Raw genomic sequence first — 19,369 nt, 5'->3', positions numbered from 1 at the left:
AATTAATCCCGTAGTACTCCTGCACCCCCTTAACTATTCCATGGGTCTCATCTCTGGATTACATTTGCATCAGTGTGCATCAAAAGTGCACTTTTGAAGCAAATATTCTGATCCATTTATTGTAGTTTGATTCAGGTAGTGGAGCAGCTTTCTATCATGTGAACTGAATTCCTTCTCAGATGAAAACTAAACTAGATTATGTGCTCCAGCCAGTAATCTGCGTTAAATCCAGAGGAAGAGATTAGAGCTGGTCCAAAGTAAAGCCCAGAAAACGTGCATAGTGTGAACACAAGGTCCTCAGTGCTAACTGCTGTGTTCTGCAGGTCTAGTCCTGTTGTGCCATGCTATTTCTTATCGTAGTCACAAATTAGCTTTCCTTGTCCTTGAAGAATCACTGGAAGCAAATCAGAAGCAATCTGTCTGTTAGAGACAAGTGGGTTTAGTGCAGTATTACCTTCTTACCTTTTCCTTCTCCTATGAAAATGCTTGAAGTCCATGTCACACAGACAACAGCAAGTGCATACGGTAGTTGCTTGTGAAGGAACAAAAACTTTTAAAGAGCAGCAGATGGCACACGTCCATTTCTTAAAGATTTGAAAGATATCTCTTTGCATGCAACTTCTGGAAATAATTTATTAAATGTTTATCTTTGTGGCTGAAAATAACAATTTAGGAATAAGGGGTTAAAAGTCAAAGTTATAGATCATGTTTAATCAACGGGCAGTTACAAAATTCTCTGCCCTGTAGAGATGAGACAGGATAGCTGCTAGTAGTCATTTAGTCCTGAAGGGAAGCAAGATAAATCCTGCTGCAGCAAACAGTCTTCTGGTAACAAAAGTGTGAGATAGTGAATATTGTCTTTCTGTGGAAAGGCCTTGTACTGGTAAGTGGTGTATTTTGAAAATTACTGCAGACGACCTACACACTTAAGACAGTAAGATAATATTATGACCACTCATTGAATCTTGCAAGATAATTAAGAAATACTTAAAATTATGAAGTGATTATATCTGTCACTTGGGGAGTAACACTAATGTAGCACCACTCTGTGGGGAGCACTGAGCACAGACAGTTGAAGCCTACAGACCCGCCTTTGAAACTTCCTGATCTACAACAATAACGAAAACTAGCAGTGTACTTTCAGTACCAAGGTGCCTAGAAAGTTTTGTTAACAAAGACATAGGTGGTCTGAGCACTGAGATTTATTTATTTATTTATTTATTTTTTTCATGTAAGAGAGTTTATAGTTGAGGTGTCAACAGAAGAAACACTTTTGTAGTGATAAGAGTACCACATCAGGAGTCTTTACTGCCTTGCCAGCAGGGGAACATTCCATGCTAGTGTTTTCTATCTTGCAACAACTCCCTAGCTGATGTAGATAGAAATCACTAAGGAGAAGACTTATGCGCACAAGGCCATATAAAGTAATTGCATCTTTTTTCAGGGAACGGAGCTGAAAAAAACAGACCTCTGGAGCATAACTTTGGGAACTCATACTGACCAGTGCCTCTGTAAATTGTGGATTCCACGATGTAAATTAAAGCTTATCCTTCTGCTCTACCTACGGAGTCAGCCATTTCATTAATTTCTTTTGCATTTCAGAGCACTGACCATTTAGCGTCTTTCTGCTATGAAGTAGCAGTAACAATGTTTGTGTGATTTCTAAGTATGTGGCAGTAAACATGTATTGGTTTTTCTCCTATGAATATAAACCATGTGATGTAAGTTTGTGGTTTTTGTCTTCTGCAGAATACCGTATTTTGAAACCAGTGCAGCTAATGGGAATAATGTAAGCAAAGCCATTGAAACTCTGCTCGACCTCATTATGAAGCGCATGGAACGGTGTGTGGATAAATCCTGGATCCCAGAAGGGGTAGTGCGCTCCAATGGGCACAGCTCTACAGAACAACTGAATGAGGAGCAAGAAAAAGGCAAATGTGGCTGTTAACTCAGTTACAACTAAGTTTCATGTATATGATATAGTACAGTTGTGGCTTAACTGTTTAACTTATGGGCAAATAACATCGTGTAGTTATTTAATGAGCTATATTAATTTTCAGGTTTTTCCTCAAACAACATTGACCTTTGCTTGCAAGGTATGCAGTTTATTAATAATGGGACAGAGGTTTAGTTTGGTGTAGGACTGGGTATTTCTCTAACTTTCTACTTTGGAGGGAAGAGGAGAGGAATTTTCATTACCAAATTTAGAAACATCTCTCTGTGGGCAGTGAGAAAGGTTATGCTTCTGAATTGAAGGATTTTCAGTTGCCCTTTGAAGGCTCTATTAACTGCACGGATGAGGCATTTAGGTTATGTGCCGTGACAGCTCTCTTAGTCTCTACTAACAGCAAGCTTACCAACATGGTTCTTGGTTTTGAACAGAATCACTTAATCTTTTCATCAATCAATAACATTCTTAAAGAGCAAGTCCTGTGTTTTCCAGAAAAGCCTGCGAGTAGCTTTTCCTTGCTCCTTCAAACCATCAGTTTTTAGTGATGAAAACCAAAAGGAAGCTATTCTATATAGAATAAAAAACTACAGAGAAGCACAGGAGTTCATACATAGAGCACTTTGGATATGTCATGAAATTGAATATGTAAACTACAACTGTACTATATAAAATACATACAACACAGCCTATGAGACCTCCTGACATCATTTGAATTTCTAGAACATGAATATACATACATTTATCAGTAAATGGCATAACTGTACATCTGTTATATTTCTTTTATGTTACCACTCATGTTTTAATAGGAATGTAGGGCATACCTAGATGTGAGCAAAATTTCATCAGAGCTAGTGCTTTGCACTGAACTTGTTTTAGCAAACACCGATTTGGAATATTTTTTCAAATTTGGATTGAAAAATGAATGATGATTGTTTTCTGGTGAGATGCAGCTAAGATACCAGTTCTGTCTAGATCAGTACTTCTATAAATCTATAATGTCTATTTTATTCTGCCAACCTTTGTGTCCTGTATGTCTTGGTTATCATATATTCATTTATGGCTTGTTAATTTCGTTAGGTTGTTTTTAAAAAAGAATTGCTACTTCTTTTTTTCCCCCTAGGGATCACAGAAATGTCAGTTTTGGTTTCCATGGATCATGTTACTCTTTGATCATTTTTATTTATTGATAGAACCTAAGGAACAATCAGTATTTTTTGGGTCATTTTCCAGACTGATTTATAAGATGTGCCTCCTAAACTCTTTTCTACCCTGGCAGAGGTTGTATAACTGTAAAGTATTGCCAATTAAAGTCTTAACATGCCAAATCTTGTTACAGACTTTCAACAGCAGTTTGTTTACAAAACTCCAAAGCTATTATTTCTTTAAAATTTTGTATTTATTTAATTAAATATGCTAACTACTGCAATTTCAGGCAAGCATTGATACCAGTTGTGAACGTGAACTGCAGCATGACATTTTCTGAAGGACCAAAAATGTTTCTAGAATAGGAGCTAATAAAAAAAAATTATATACTTGATGTAGCTTCTGATTATAGTAATAATACAAGAATAAGTGTTAAAACTTGGTTCTTAAAATATTTTACAAAGTAATGCATTGTTCCTTAACAAACACAATATGTAAATATTAGATTTTTATCACAGCCTACACACAATATTTTAAAAGTGCAATATAATTTGACTGCTCTGGGGCTAGGACAGAGATGAAAGCAATTTATATTGAATAAATAGAGGGTTTTTTTCCTGCTATACAATACCAAGATTCTAAAATGCTTGTGGACCAGAGTTACTGTAGTTTAACTCAGAGTGCCTTTTGAAGTTACCATCATGTTTCTGACCAGTGGAGTATCAAACTCTACTGTAGGACACAGTACATTTCAGTGTACTTCAGTGTCCAAATTTCTTTTAATGTAACTCTTTGCTTTTCAGAGGGTTACAGTGGAACTTTGTCATGTATTAACTTTAATGGGAGTTTTTGTGCTTATAGCTCCATCTAGTTCCTGAAAATATTGATTATTGCAACCAACTACTGAGCTAAGTGACTGCTGAAATGGTGTAAAAATACTGTATTTTGAATACTTATGTTTAGATTGGATATTGGATATTAAATACGAAAACTGTCATATTTTTTCATGCATATTACATGTAACTATTTAGTGTATAAAGACAGATAGCCTTTGAAATGTGCCATAAGATTTATTTGTTTGAATTATTCTGTGACAAAACTTTTGTTCCTTTTTTAACTCTTATGAGAAATCACGATAAATGTTCCTTGACAGTGAATTACACTATTCTTGCTATTCTAGTACTGTTTTAAAAAAAAACCCAAACAAATAAATGGAGAATTCTCATGTGATGAGAAACTGTTATTTCAAGAGAAGTTGTTTCCATACAGTGTCAGGTGAAAATGTTGATCTGTAATGGAACAAAGTTCTGGAAAGGATTTCCATTATGATGCTTCGTCCCAGGATTTATTTTTAATATAAAATAATGAAACATTCCTGATCTGAACCTTGTCAGCATTTGTTGAACTGAACTGTAACATTTCCTGTTGTCTCAGTATAATATCAGTCTGTATTCTTCTGCACTTTCCCTATGCATTGTGTCTTTTTTAGTTCAAATGTGTCTTAAGTTCTCATCTGTGGCCTAGGTACTACTTGATCTTCCTCTCTTGCACTGACCAAACCAGTTGGATGGTGGCCTGATGCATCCTGGGTGATGCCAGAAGGAGCTCAAACCCATAGAAGAAAACAGAGGCAACACTTCTGTATTCGTAAGATGTTCAGAAAGCTGCGAATGTGAGCATGTAGCATGTTCAGAGCAGAGGGAATCAAGCAATATGTTTTGTAAAATCTATTGCTTCTACAAAGGTATGGAGCCTATTTTTTCAGAATAGCTGCTTCCATCAAGAGCAGTATAGATTACCAGGTAGGTTTTGATATGCTGGAGGACACAGCTGTTCTTCAGAGGTTCCTTGACAGGCAAGAGAAATGGGCTGAGTTAAAGCTCATTAACAAGGGCAAGTATGACTGGGTATTCCATCTAGATTGGAATATCCCCATGCAGTAGTACTGGCTCAAAAATCATTTTGCAGAAAAGGGGATGGGCATCCTGTTCAAAAGCAGGTTGGCCAGGAGCCAGAAATGTGCCCTTGTGGCAAAGAAAGGCCATCTGCATCTGGGGCTGCATTAGTAAAATGAAGCCAGCAGGTTGAGAAAGTAAGTCTTCCTTTACATTCAGTAATTATAAGATTGCATCTGGTGTTCTGTGTCCTGTTTTGGACACCCCAGTGGAAGAAAGACATTGACATGCAGTGAATCCAGCAGATGCCACAAAGAGGAGAGGGCTGGAGCACGGGCGGTAGGAGGAGGGAGAACTGGGTTTGCTTAGTTTTAAGAAGAGAAAGCTAAGGGAGACCTTTCTGCTGTCTTGAACTATCTAATGGGAGGGTATACAGAAGATGGAGCCAGACCTATCTCAGAGGGATAGTAAAGAGGCAACAGAGAAAAGTTGGTGTGTAGAAAATTCTGATTAGACATTAGGAAGAAATTGTCACCATACAATTAGTCAGAAATTGGAACTGGAGCTGAGGAAGGTTATGGAATCTCCATCCTTGAAGACACTAAAAACTCAACTGGATGTGGCCCTGAGCCACCTGGTGTTAATTTGTCCTGCTCTGAGCAAGACTTCAGTTTAGATGCCCTCTAGAAGTGACTTCCAACCAAAATGATTATATGCTCTGTGAATCTGATCCTACAAGTGCACGTCTGACAGTTCTTTTATATGACTCTATATGACAGTTTATATGAATTGTATGTGACAGTTCTTTTACTTCTATTAGGAAACTTGGACAAGTACATAAATATTTGCAAACCAGAACTTTGCTCTGAGTTTAAGGTATTGAGTTGTTTGGTGAAACAGTTCTTGCTGTGGTAATCTCTGTCAAAAATCAGACAAATGAGCCACTCAGTTTGCAAAACCTCTTCTTCCAGTGAGGCTGTTTGTCAGCTGGATACCTAATTCTGTCTGTGAGTAACTTAATGGAGTAGAACTACCTGGGTTTTTTGATAATTAAGCTGGGTTCTGGTTCCAGCAATCTTCAATCTGTATTGCCTTTTAGGTCAGAAATAAGCACTTAAAATCCACAACATAATGGCTTGTAGTTGAAGAGATTAGTGCCTTGATATGAAAAACAGAGGGAGGGGGAAAAAAATCCAATTGTAAATGCTTGTAGTATCCCTGTGCTCTCACATCCCATATGTCTGCTGGAGGCGGTGACAGTCTGTAATCCACAGGGTTTAAACTGTAGAAGCCACAAAAGACTTCACAATACAGTACTCTGCCAGGAAAAAGCTGTCTTCAGTGAAATAAATTCAGCTCATGGGGAAAAAAGTCACATGGGTAGGAAACTCAAAGTAATCAAACTGAAAAAGAAGGATTGCAATTGCATACACCAAAGCACAGCAGCCCTAGACCTAAGCAATCTTGTTTACTATTTGGTTTTGCCTGTAGCTGTAAACTTGGTATCTTCATAGCTTCCCTCATAAAATTGCTTTGTTTTATGTATCTCTACTATTTCCTCTTATCAGCTGGGTTGCCATCTTCTGTCACAGCCACAGTGCCTTCCCCCTGGCGTGCAACATGAGACTAACTAATACCCTGTACAGTCCTATCTTGCTCTCTGTCTCTGAGTCAGTTCAGAGCTGTTTTTCCTTAGGGCTGGGGGTGAGTGCTAGTTGCCAGTCATATGCTCTAGCCTCTGTCTCCTGCAATAGGATGTGGCTGAGGTCTGGTTTTCAAACGGATTGGAGACAAGTTCTGTGCTGATAAGATTAGTGACTCTACTGTGCTAAAGCAATTTTTTTTCTTCCTTCCATCATTTTTAATATACCCCCAAGCTGGCTGCCTTTTTTGTTCTAGAAACCAGAAAGCAAAAACTGCCCCAAAGACACATGCAATTCAACACATGGATTTTTCACCAAATACTCAGATAACTAATTTTTTTTAAATGGAGAAGCAGGAATTGTGGTGCTAAAGTGTTACATGGTGATGAAGATTTCACTTATGGTGAGCTGGGATGTCATCCTAAGATTGAAGAACAGAGGGGAGACCCTGTCCAATTCCAATCAATCTAGGAAGGTACAGGGCCTAGCTTTTAGGTCCTTTCACAATAAACAGGTAACTTCAGGAGAGGGAACAGGAGTAAGAGGTTCTTCAGAGTAATGTGTGCAGAGCCACAGGTTTTAGACAGTACTTCAAATTTTGTTTTTAAATTTAACTCCCCTGTAGAAGACTTGGATCTTACAAATATGTAAATGGAACAGAAAGTGATTTGCCTGAAGTTTAATCAACTGTAGATTTAAAATCGATGTCTGACTCCCTTCCTTTCCTTGGGTTACTGTCTCTATCCTTATGTTAATACTGAGCCATTTCAGCTTCATTTTTCACACTTAAAACAATATTTTGCATTTATATTGAGAAGCCAGAGGGCATCAAACACAAGCTGATCACAAAATCTTTTAATTTGTATTTAATTTCCATACTAAGATATAAATGTATGTTTCAGCGAAGTGGAGGGTCATTTAGGAAAGAGAAAAGGCAGCTTACTTTTGAAGATGCAGTGTTGTCTAATAGTTCATCCCAACTTCTTTTCTTTGTATGGGTTGCTTTTTTGAGTTTAATACTTTAATGAGCATGACTGTATCTCAGCTTTCAACAGGATTTTTTCTGGTCAAATCAAAGGACAGATCATGCTCTCGATAGTGTATTGCAGTTAGCGTGCATGTGGCTGATCTGTATATCCAGTGAGTGAGTGTAGCATGTTTGTGATTCTTGGCCTGTGCTTTCGTAGATACTCTTCTCACCCTTTCCCCCCCAGTAACCTGTTTATGTAATGATTTAGAAACTGTGGCTCCTATCAGCCAATAAATGGAGCTTTCTTTTAACTTCAAAGAAAGCAGAGCAATGAGAACTTCCACACAAACGATAGTCTCGGCATTGTTCATATGGTAGCCTTGTGGCCCAGTTTCTAATTTTTGGAGCAATAATCTCTTCCACATTTTATATATGACTGATCTGTTTTATTTTTATTAAGAGATTTTGCTACGGCATATAGTAAGTCTCATGGTCCTACCTGTATTTCACAATGGTTAAAACCTGCCAAAGAAATTAAGATGGATTTGAAAAGCTTATGCTACTCTAGAGTCAAATCTAAACCAAAATCCCTGAATTAAAAAATGACACATTATTCCAGAATCCTTGGGAGGGAATGTGTCCTGGAACATGCTTGTTTTGGGGACGTTAAGGGTCAGTCCTGTATGGTGCTCTAAAGAGGTTTACGTCCAGCAGGAGCTGTCTTTCCCATTTCCCACTCAGTCTGGCAGAGACCGCATCAGAGGAGTAGCTCTATCCGGTGTCTTCAACCACACTCAGCAAAAGGAGCTCTTTGTTTTTCACATAGACCTTACGCGACACATTTTACAGGACTCTTGGGGACATTGCTTTATTTCTGGTTGCTGGCTTCTTCATAGGGTAGGCTGCTTAGATGCCTATAGCATGTGACAGGAGCACTACTGCTCTCCCATTGCTCACTGCGGGTGTGAGGAGAGGCTTCCACAGCCCCTGATACACTTGGAAATGCTGTTTTCCAGCGAGTCGCTTGTGAGGGGAGATGCCACTGGCGTGTTGTACTTCTTGGTGCCCCACGAGTTGTTTGGGGCCCTGGGGCTGGGCTGGCCGCCGGCTCCTGTGCTGCATCACCAACCTCCCACCGGCGGAGCAGGTTCTCCAATACCCTGAATGCTGCTGCCTCAACACTGACACGACGTGAAATGATCTACCATCTCTGCCTGCGCGCCTGCCTCGCTGCGGGCTGTCTCCCCGCCACCTGCTGTGACTCCCGTCGGGCCGGCCGGGTCGGGAACCCGGAGCGAGCACTTGCTTGTCGCCAGCCAGGTGCCTGTGCCGGGGCTCCCGGTTAGCAGTGGCCGCCGTTAACGACCGCGGGAACCGACTCCCCCTCTCCGCGGAGGGGTGGGCGGGGCGTCGGGGAGCGTCTGCGCCTGCGCCCTCTCCCGCGGCGCTTTGGCGCCCCGCGGCCGGCAGGGGGCGCCTTGCCCGCTCTCCCGGGCGGCGCCGCTCCGCCTCCGGTCAGCTGGTCGCGCCCTTCCGGCGGGGCGTGCGGGGGCCATGCGGATCGAGAAGTGCTACTTCTGTTCGGGGCCCATCTACCCGGGGCACGGCGTCATGTTCGTGCGCAACGACTGCAAGGTACCGCCTGGCAAGGGGAGGGCGCGGCTGGTGCCCGTCAGCGGCGGCGCCTGGGCCCGCTCCTCCTAGCAGCCTTCCCGGCTGGGCCTGGCCCAGCGCTCCCGCGGCGGTCCGGGCCTGGGGCGGGGTGGGGTGTGTGTGTTCCCGTTGTGCACCTGCGGCCCCGGAGCCACCCGCCGTGCTGGAGCCCGCGTGGTCGCTGCCCACGCCGCGCGCGCCGTCGTGAGGGGGCCTGAGCGGGCGCCGCGCGGGTTTGTTGGCGCTGTGGGGGCCGCTGCGTGGAGCGATGCAGTAACCTGCCAGCTGCTGCGGCGGTCAGGCTGAGTGAGGGCTGAATTATTTTTTTTACTAAGAAATTGTGTGCTTCGCGGAGCAATGCAACATCTTCGTCCTTAAATTTTCCGCTTTTGGAGAAGTGGGGGCTTCAGGTTAATAGCAGGTGGTTCTGAGGCTTTGAACAGCCTCGATTAGAGGCACTGTGTGCTGCAGCAGCTGGTTCATGTCTCTCTCGTGGCACCCTACTTAAAGTTCACTGGGTTAGCTCACTGGGTTATCTCATATGACTTACCCGATTGAGGCTGTCATAACTGGATGTGTGTAGCACTTTGGGCTTTACATTATGGTGACAATTTTATACGTAAAACGTTGTGTATGGTTCCTCAGCCTCTGCTGTATTCCTTAACTATCCTATAGGGCACTGGAGACCCCAGTGTGAAACGAAGCTTCTGTAGATAGCTTCCTTCCCATGCTCAGATGTCTAAACAAGTGCTGGCTCAACTGTATTGCTCATCTGAGTCACAGCTTTGGGGAATTTAGAGGTAGATGTAAATTGATGCAGTTCCATTTCCTTGAAAATGGCCGCAAGGTGTGTGCTTTGAAAAAAAAAAAGTAGCACAGTGGCAGGTTAGCTGTGAACAGGTGATCTATGAAAGAGAAAAATATAATGGTAGCCTTTACGAGAGGTTTCATGTTTTCTATTAATTTTCTTTAGAAGTGACTATTAGATGGGAAGGAGAGTATGGTTGAAAGAAAATAGGGTTTTCAATAATTCATGAATAACAAATGTAATTTTGAGTATTCTTAAGTAAAGTTTCATCTCTGCTCTGGTTGCTGGACAGCCCAGGATAGTTCAAAGTGATGTGCAAATTTAGGTGAAATTAAGGACTCTAAATAGGGATATGGTTATGTGTCATCCTGTGTGTGTGTTGTTCCCCTTCCTCCCCCCCCACCTTATTTTACTGTCATCTTGCTAGATATTCTTTGACTGGGAAATGTCTTGCATTTCAAACAGTTTGGGATAGAGGGTTGTTCTTTAGCTTGGATATTAGTTACACAGTTTCAGTACTCATAAAAGGGAAATTTCAAGTATGAATAGTGAAGTTTCTTTTATGCATCTTTATTGGGCCTGAAAACGTTGCTTGGATGAACATACAGCGCTGCAGTGGCTAGCAGCAGCAGGTGTCTAAAATGAGGCTAGCATTCTGTAGAATATGTGAAAAAATAGAGGGAAGAAAGAAAGGTCAGTTGGAATGTTTTGGCATATGCTTTAACAGCTTTCGGTGAATTCAGTCCAGGACTTAACTAATGTGCTTAGGACTCCTGCTGCAGGATAATCTTTAAGGCTTAAAGCTGCATTCCTGAAGATAGATATTTTTTTGTATCTGTGTATGTGTATTGAATTCAGAAATGTTATATGAGAGGTGGGAGGATTCTTTGTTGTTGTCAGGCTGGTACTGGATTTAAAAAGTGCCGACAGGTGTAGAAAATTGTTTATTCATAGTACAGGTTTGGTTTCATATTTACTTTTGCAGATGATAATTCTCACAACTCTGCTATATTTTATTTATAGTCAGCATAACTGTAAGTATTTGTGCATGTTCCTGACAGCTGTGAAAATGACTTTATGATGAAAAACCAATAGTGCTTGAAATTCTTTTTGTTAATAGCTATATTTGAATTAAAAATATTTAAATTTGAAAGATGAATGTTGTTTTCAATGAGCAGTATTGTTAGAGAAACTTCAGTGTTTGATATCACAGTTGCAGTAGGGCAGGACATAACATGATTTGACTGTAAACTTTTTTCTCTCCCTATGCCCCGCTGCTTCTTTAAGATATTTAGATTCTGCAAATCAAAATGCCATAGAAACTTTAAAAAGAAACGAAACCCCAGAAAGATGAGATGGACCAAAGCATTCCGGAAAGCAGCTGGCAAAGAATTGACAGTGGTAAGTTGTACTGATTCACACTTTACATTAGCTCACTAAAATGGCAGAAATCTAGCCTATTCCAGTTGCAAACAGGTTAGGTTAGCTAGTTTAATGCATTATCATTTAATTAGATGAGCACAAGGGATGGAGTAAGTTAAGAAAAGAAAGATTGTGGAAGAGGATGTGACAGTTTTCTTGCAAGTGAGCTCTTCATTTAGCTTGCAACTTCCTGTTTCAGCTTCTGCGTGGAAGCCAGTGTATCAGGTGTCTGTGTCAGTAATACATGGTGGTTCCCAAGTCCAAGGCTTTTTTTTTTTTTTTTTTTTTTCTCCTTTCCTTTTATAGATCTCCTACTCTCTGTGCATACACATTTGGTAGCTGTATTTCTGCACAATCAGATAATCTCACCAGGTATGCCAGGAAGTCTCATGCACATAAGATAGTTACCTTTTGAAACATACTATGTGTAGGAAGAGTCCTTACATTGATAGGAATGTTTCAAAAACAATATATGAGATCTTGAAAATATTTTCAAGACAAAGTTACTTTAGTGGTAAAAATACTTAAAATATTTGAGAATTATGGTGACTTAATTACCTGTTTTTTGACAAAAGACTAGCAACTTAATATTTTGATGTAGTGATTTGATTCCTTCTGTGGATCTTCCAAGGAAAAGAATGTGATTTGATTTTTTTAATGTGACTCTGAGAAGCCATAATTAATTAGCATCTTCTCTAATTGTATTTCTTGCTTTCAAGTTGTTTCTGGCTAAGTTGAATTACCTTTCTGAAAATACCTTAATTTCAGATTCCTTTATACATGTCTAAATAAGTGACAGTATGCTCCATTTTGAGATGTATCTATGTACGTTAAGAATTAATGTAGAAACATACCGCTTTGTTGTAGTTTGGTACCCATTCTTTCAGAAGCCAGCTTTGGGGAGCATGTCTAAATAGGCTTGTGACAGTAGGGAATACTGTAGTTTGTAAGAAGGTGATAGTTCTGGCTGCTTTAAACAGGTACATTGGATAGAGGTTAAATATATTCCCTTGTTCCTCTGGATTTCAAATGATTTTTTTTATTAACAAAAAAAAAAACCCCACAAAAAACAAAACCCATAATCTTGCTGGGTGGTGGTGCACAAGGTGTTTTTGAGGGACTGTGTTACTCTCTCATGCGGAATGACTGAGGAGTTGGTCATTCTGTCCCCTCATGTCTGGAAGTGAAAAGATCCTTCGGCCAGTATGAGGCAGCTGTAGTTTATCTCTGTGCATGTAGGTTAGAAGACCATGGCACTTGGAATCATTCTGTATTCTTATGAGACTTCTTTTCACTGTTTGTGCTGTGTTCTCATGATACAAAACAATGCTGTATATTCTAAATACGTAAAAGCTGACACAGTTTAGGATAAACAGTGAATTGATGTGGTGCTGTGTTACACTTGGCAAAAAATTAATTTTAGCTAATTTTTTTTGTTGTTTTTAAGAATGGCATGTAGATGTTAGCATATGATGTGCTCTACAGCTTGTATTTTTGGTATTTTGCTTGGTGCTGTCCCATGGTGAAAACTCATATTTGTCTGCCAATGGAGCATGGCTTGTGAGTGTGTATGTGCCATTTCTTGCTATTCTGTGTAGTTTCTTTCACTGGAGATGTGTTTAGCTCAAGTGAACATTAGCAGCTGGTCTAATAACTCTGATTTACCTCTACAAAAAAGAACCTTGGGACAGGGAAGAGTCCTCAAAGTTGGTAGAAAGCATAACTATACCTAGCAAAAAAAAATCAGGAAACTGCATTTCCATCTTAAACTCTTGGAAAAAAAAACAACGAAAAGAAAAATCTCTAGCTGCCCCAAACACCATAAAGTCATAAACTGAAATATTTCACAATTTCAAATGATTTTATATTGTTTCAGTATTCTTACAGTGTTGGGCTTTTTTGAACCTTTTCAAAATTACAGGCTGTTGAGTAGAACTTAGTTGACTTGCATTAAATGCTTTTGATTCTATCTTTTTTCAGTCTTGCCTTCTACCTGTTGTAGTCTACTCTGTGTTTCCTACTCCACATTGGTCTTCTCTGTTCCTTTTGTCTTGCTAAAAAGTAAATAGCTGAGGGAGATGTTTTGGTAAATAATTTTCTTCAGACAAACCACAGTGGCTTATGACACTTTGAGGTCAAACATTTCACTCTATTTCCTTTTAGTTTAGTTATCTCTAGAGGTTGTTAGGAACTGAGATTCTGAAAGGGAAAAAAAATATTATGTAAAATATTAAGTTATATAAATGAGTGCTGTAGTAAGAATGTACTGATCTAAATAGGCTTCTGTATATAATCTATATTTGCTTTTTTCAATATAGGATAATTCATTTGAGTTTGAAAAACGTAGAAATGAACCAGTGAAATACCAGAGAGAGTTGTGGAACAAGACTGGTGAGTCATTTTAGAAAAAATAAAATATGAAAAATATGGGATGCAAAGTTTTACTCTATGTGAACATGTTTTGAGAAGACTTTTTAGAGTATTGACACTTTGTAGTGATTGTGCTTGAAATTACTGGAATCATGACTGAATTCTTATGTGTGGAGGAGGAGGAGGTGGTTTGAGTTGTGAAAAGGTATGGAGTTTCACTTGATTTTTTTTTTTTTTCAAAACTGGTTAGAAAATGAGGTGTAGCATTCCTCTATTTTGAATTAGTGGTTCTCCAGCTTTGTAAGAGGCTCCTAGTGTAAGCCTTTTATATAGATGCAGTTGTTTCTTTGTTCCTGCTCATGTCGCTTGTTCATTTAATAAATCAATTGCTGTAAAATGGAAGTATGGAAGTTACTTATCTCATGAATGAATGCTGCAAAGGAGAAGGTTGTAACTTGCATCTGATTTCATTTAGAGTAAGAGTCTTTTGCAGTGATGGTTAATTGTAGAAAATATGTGGGGACACAATAGTGGGAGCATAAATTAGTGTGAAAATACAATTCATCATAGTCGGTACACAGAATATTCCTCTACCCTGCTTTTTGAAGGAGGAATAACTTCCTCTAGATAGTAGAAGAGTTGCTTCTGATGTAGAGGTATTACGGAATACTGGTAGTGTTGCTCTGGAAAATAGCATGTATTTTCAACTGTAGGTATGTAAGCACATTTTAAACCACTTCTGCTTTATTTCAGTTGATGCAATGAAGAGAGTGGAAGAAATAAAGAAAAAACGCCAAGCTAGATTTATTATGAACAGGTGAGGAGAAGTATTCATAATATGGGAGCTCTTGCAAATCTGTATTAAACAGTCTTTCCAGAAAAATTATGATCAAAAGTTTTAAATGGTTATTTGCTTTGTACATATACAGTGATCCAAGTGACAGGGTAAAATAGATTGAGTGGGTTCTAGTACTCTACCAAACTACTATGCTCTAGTGGCTGTCCAATGAAATGTACCTTTTGGACACAATAATAATAGTTATACTTCCTTATTTGTGATAAGGAGTCTTAGATTTAAACAAATTTCTGGTAAGAGTTAATAAGTGCTGGCTTTTTTCTGGTTTTGTATCCAGTATATGCTTGAGTTGATTTTCACATACTTTTTACCTTTATTTCCTCATAATCCTAGCTTTTCACAGTTTACATACTTTCAGCTAAAGATGTGTCATGCACTAAAACGAAAACATACATTTCTTCTTTGAAGGTAATTAAGTTTCATTTTCCCCCTCCCCAGACTAAAGAAGAGCAAAGAGTTGCAGAAGGCAGAAGACATCAAAGAAGTCAAACAAAATATCCACCTTCTTCGTGCTCCACATGCAGGTAAGAACTTGCTTTACCTGGTTTGCTTAGCTTAACTTGTGTATACAGTTTTATTATGAATATTGATTTTTTTAGTATGACTGATTCTACAGATCAATAATCCTGTGCATTTTTCTTACAATTAATTTATCTGTTGAATATAGGGAATAGCTTTTGCCACTAAGTGTAAGCAGTATCTTCATTCTGATTCAAACATACCTTTTTATTTATCTAGTCCTTCATTCATCCTTTCTTTTCCTTATTTGAGTGTTTTTAAACTGCACTTGACACCTGGCAGTATATGAACTGCATGTTAATCAATACTTTTATCTAAGGCCTCCCTTTGAATTGATAATTTGAAATTGACAGACTATACCACTGATTGATACAAAACACAGTAGTTAAACTCTGTTCTTTGAATGTTAGCTAATTGTGAGAGTAGTTTTTTTAGAAATCTGTTTCTCCCAAGTAATTTTCTGGTTTCTAAAGTATTACAAGTACTAGCTTGTGCTAGGTGATGTTGATAACAATGGATTGTAGAGATGATTTATTTTTTTAAAATACAGCTAATGGAGAGAAGTTAAAAATGTTTCCATTAGTTACCATTTTATAAAAATAATCAGTGATTTTGTCCCCGTGGATGTAGGTATGACATATTACTAGATGTTACTAAGAAGTCTGTTCTATTTTTTTTCTTCCAGTTTGCATTAACTATAGTCTAAGATTGTACATATGTGAAACAAGGTCTTGTGAAGATATTTTTAGACTTTTGTCTAATCTGTCCCTTGTTTTTTGAGGGAAGAAAAAGAAAAAAGATCTGAATTCAAAGGACTACATTTACTTTTTTTGGTTTTGGTAGTATTATTGACAATTAACACTATTGCCATCCAACACAGCATTCAGAAGGGCTTAAATCTTTTTATAAAAAGTAATGTGTGAAGGCGATTGATCTGTTAAAAATAAGGCATTTTTATAATATTTGGAAGGTTCTGCTAGGTATTGCCAGCTATATCAAAGTTCATCATACTAGATGAAAACATATGTTTCACTGCATTTTAGATTTTGCATAAAAACAGCATAGGCTTTTCTGTTAAAACAATTCTTCAGTAGTTTTAGGTGGCAATGGAGGTGAGCAATAAATATGTGTAAGTTTTATGGGTTTACTCCTAAACAACTCTGTAAGCAATATATTTAGGCTGTTTCACCTAGAATATTTTTCAAAGAAGAACAGTTATTTGGGTTTAGAGAGACATGTTTAATTTAATTTTTTCTTTACTTTGAAGGCACACCAAAACAGCTGGAGGACAAAATGGTGCAGAAGCTACAAGAGGATGTGGCTATGGAAGAAGATTCTTAAAGTGCTTTTATTTTCTATTTATATCCACTCAGCAGTTGATAGGTCCTTACTGCCTCACCTGACATCATTCAGAACTGTGCTTGCAGCTGAAGAAAAATACATTTTAATGAATAGCAGTCACTTACAGTTTGAATGAATTTTAGTTTTGTAAAAAATAAGATGGATACTGGTTTGGGCAGTACTTACAATTATGTAATTTGAGAAAACCTTGTCAACAGGATGGAGAATATGGCATATTGCTTGAGATACTGTGTGCTCCTTGGAAAGTCACAGTTTCTTTCTGGATAACTTTTCCCTGATAATTCAAGGAATAAAAGATGTTGGCCTTGAGCTTTTCTTTCTTTTTGTCTGTTGTTCTTTTGTAGTGGTAGAAGCAGATAAAAATAAATCTTAACAGTTACAAGGTGAGGCAGGATGTATTGTTTTTCATCAGTACAGTGCAGTTCAGACTTATTTTCACTCTTGTCACTGGGAAAATTTTTCAGTAAGTTAGGAATACATATAGTGTTTGTTTTATCTCCTTTTTAAGTCAGCTTCCCCAGGATTACATTGCGGTTGACACCTAAGCCTGGGAAAGCTACCAGTGATGACAGACTTACTGCTGTTTGGAAAATAGTAATGGTGATAGCATCCAGTCTGAAGTTGGACCTGCCATCCTCCTGACACTGAAATTCAAATCTGACATTCAGTCAGGCTGATTGAGATGCTCAATAAATCACACTTTTGACTGTTTTTACGTAACGCTCGGGATTATTTTGATAGAAAAGAAGGTTGTGTTAAAGCATAGGTATTTTGCATATTGTTGTGGTATTTATCTTTATTCAGTGTGTCATCAGTACCAAGATAAATGCTCTGCTTTTTCAAACTGTCAGTTTATCTACAACAATGTGATCAGAGAAGCCTTTCAAAGACATTTAAAATAGTATTTACTTTATTGTCAGCGCTAGTTGTCCTGAAAAATAGTAATTTGTAATTCTATTCAAAACTTGAATATGTGCTATATCAAGCACTGGAAAACTTCCTCATACATGACACACATACACACCTACATGTGTTTTGTGTAGTTCAGAAAAGAGTTGTATTTGAACGTAGGAAAAGGGACAATGGGGAGTGTATGAAATAAACAGGCATTGTACTCAGATTTTCATCTCTTGATTTACGAAATATGTTTAGATATTTGGAAAACTGATGTCTTTTAGTGAGATAAAAATAACTACCAGTAACAAAAATACATAATTCCTTCATATCTTCATGAAATTAAAATTTTGCTATAATTTAAAATTTGCTGATAAGGTGAGAGCTGATAAGTATTTTAGATGTACAATAATAATATTTGCTGTGTAAACTGTAATACGAATAACATCTCAAAAGCATATGGTAAATTGGCCAGAAAACTTGTCAATGGGATGAAATTACTAAGATGCTACAGTATAATCCTTGGACATAATGAAGGGAAACCTTCACAGAATGTTAATTAGTATGTTTATGTGTGACTATACAAGTTTCTCAGCTTGGGAAGTGTGGTTTTTGTTTGGTTTTTTTTTTTTGCATGGCCTGTTTTACCATAGTATTTGATGCCCTTAATCCTTGAAGTGGGATACTTTATCAAAAAATCTTACTACAGATGTTTTTTTCTTTAACTGAGTTTTAAAGATACGATGTTCAGCGAGTGCCAAGTTTTAATTTTCTCCAAAAATAGCAAAGTAAATCTGTGCAAAGAAGAGAAAGGCGATGAATCCCACTGGATGTTACGTAGTATTTATATACAATCTTTTACTTCATATGAGTTTTTTTAGCATTAAGTAATTTATATTACATAATATCTGTAGTTTTTCTGTCACGTATCTTTAAATGAACTGCAATACTTTATTTGTTTATGTGCTCTATACAAGTGTATGTGTGGGATTGTTAACCCTTTCCTATGAAGGTCTGTAAATGAAGTAGTCATTGTACAGCAGCTGGGAAGAGCCATTTGGGAAGCACACTGCAACCATAAATATCTGAAATATCCTGCCTGTTGTACAAGTTGCTTAACCTGTGTGCCTCGTTACAGCCAGTGTAATAGTATAATTGTAAGCAAGAGCTTTGAAAGTTGATACTGAAGTTGTCCATCATTGTGCAGATGTGCAATTTTCCTGAGAAGCAGACTTGTAGCCTGCTGTGTATACCTTGTGAGTATGTAGGAGGTAGTTGAATTTAAAAATCTGTCCTGAGTAACATGCTTACAGCATACGTTCTGAAGGTGCCCTTGTGATTCTATTTGGTGTTGTTTTTTTTTTTTTTTTTGTTAATGTAATTGCTGTGGTGTCCTGTTATCTTGTCTGTGTCAGCTGGAGAAGGATGCTGCTGCTGAGACAGCACATGGTGAAGGGGGGAACTGCAGCTGAAGAACAACATGGGGTAGGTGATACTCCATCCTGCACATCTCTGCATAACCCACTGCATGCAGAGATCTTCCTGAGGAGCTGCTGAGCTGTGGAGGAGTGGTGGTTATTCTTTTTCTTTTAGGGGGCTGGCTGTCAAACCACATTTCTAATGGGAATTGTTCTTACTCAAAGACATTTTGATGAAAAGCTGTTATTTTCTTTGCTTGCTTAGGATGAAAATTTTCAACTAAGACAAAGCTGACTAAAAATTCCTTTAGATTTTGGGTTTTGTTTAGAAGACTTGGAGAGAAAATGTCCAACTGAGCAGTATTCTGGTGGTCATGGAGAAATGCTGCCCAATATCTGGAAGTAAGCGCATTTCTCTTTCCACTTGAACAGCTCTAGCTCAGATACTGGCTTGTGGAGGGGTGC

The 19,369-nt window shown here is 38.4% G+C and overlaps 2 protein-coding genes across 15 annotated transcripts in view; both read left to right on the top strand.

Annotated features, from left to right (window-relative positions):
* The window catches only part of RAB27A (RAB27A, member RAS oncogene family), a 37,064-nt gene extending 32,509 nt beyond the window's left edge, over nucleotides 1–4,555 (top strand). For all 14 annotated transcript variants that reach the window (XM_042804176.1, XM_042804179.1, XM_042804177.1 and 11 more), the window contains one exon: nucleotides 1,750–4,555. In XM_042804176.1, the coding sequence (XP_042660110.1) occupies nucleotides 1,750–1,948 (199 nt within the window). In that variant the 3' untranslated portion in view covers nucleotides 1,949–4,555. The remainder of the gene's footprint in view (nucleotides 1–1,749) is intronic.
* A 4,546-nt stretch (nucleotides 4,556–9,101) lies between these two features.
* Nucleotides 9,102–16,901, top strand: RSL24D1 (ribosomal L24 domain containing 1). The gene is made up of 6 exons (XM_042804256.1): nucleotides 9,102–9,237; nucleotides 11,351–11,464; nucleotides 13,804–13,876; nucleotides 14,609–14,672; nucleotides 15,150–15,235; nucleotides 16,498–16,901. Exons 1-6 carry the CDS (start codon nucleotides 9,157–9,159, stop codon nucleotides 16,569–16,571), a joined length of 492 nt encoding a protein of 163 aa, XP_042660190.1. The 5' UTR covers nucleotides 9,102–9,156; the 3' UTR covers nucleotides 16,572–16,901.
* Nucleotides 16,902–19,369: the final 2,468 nt, after the last annotated feature.

The sequence above is a fragment of the Tyto alba genome, unplaced genomic scaffold (assembly GCF_018691265.1).
Source record: "Tyto alba isolate M040663 unplaced genomic scaffold, T.alba_DEE_v4.0 Super-Scaffold_41, whole genome shotgun sequence".
Taxonomy (NCBI): Eukaryota; Metazoa; Chordata; class Aves; order Strigiformes; family Tytonidae; genus Tyto; species Tyto alba.
This window is presented reverse-complemented; position numbering and strand designations above follow the sequence as displayed.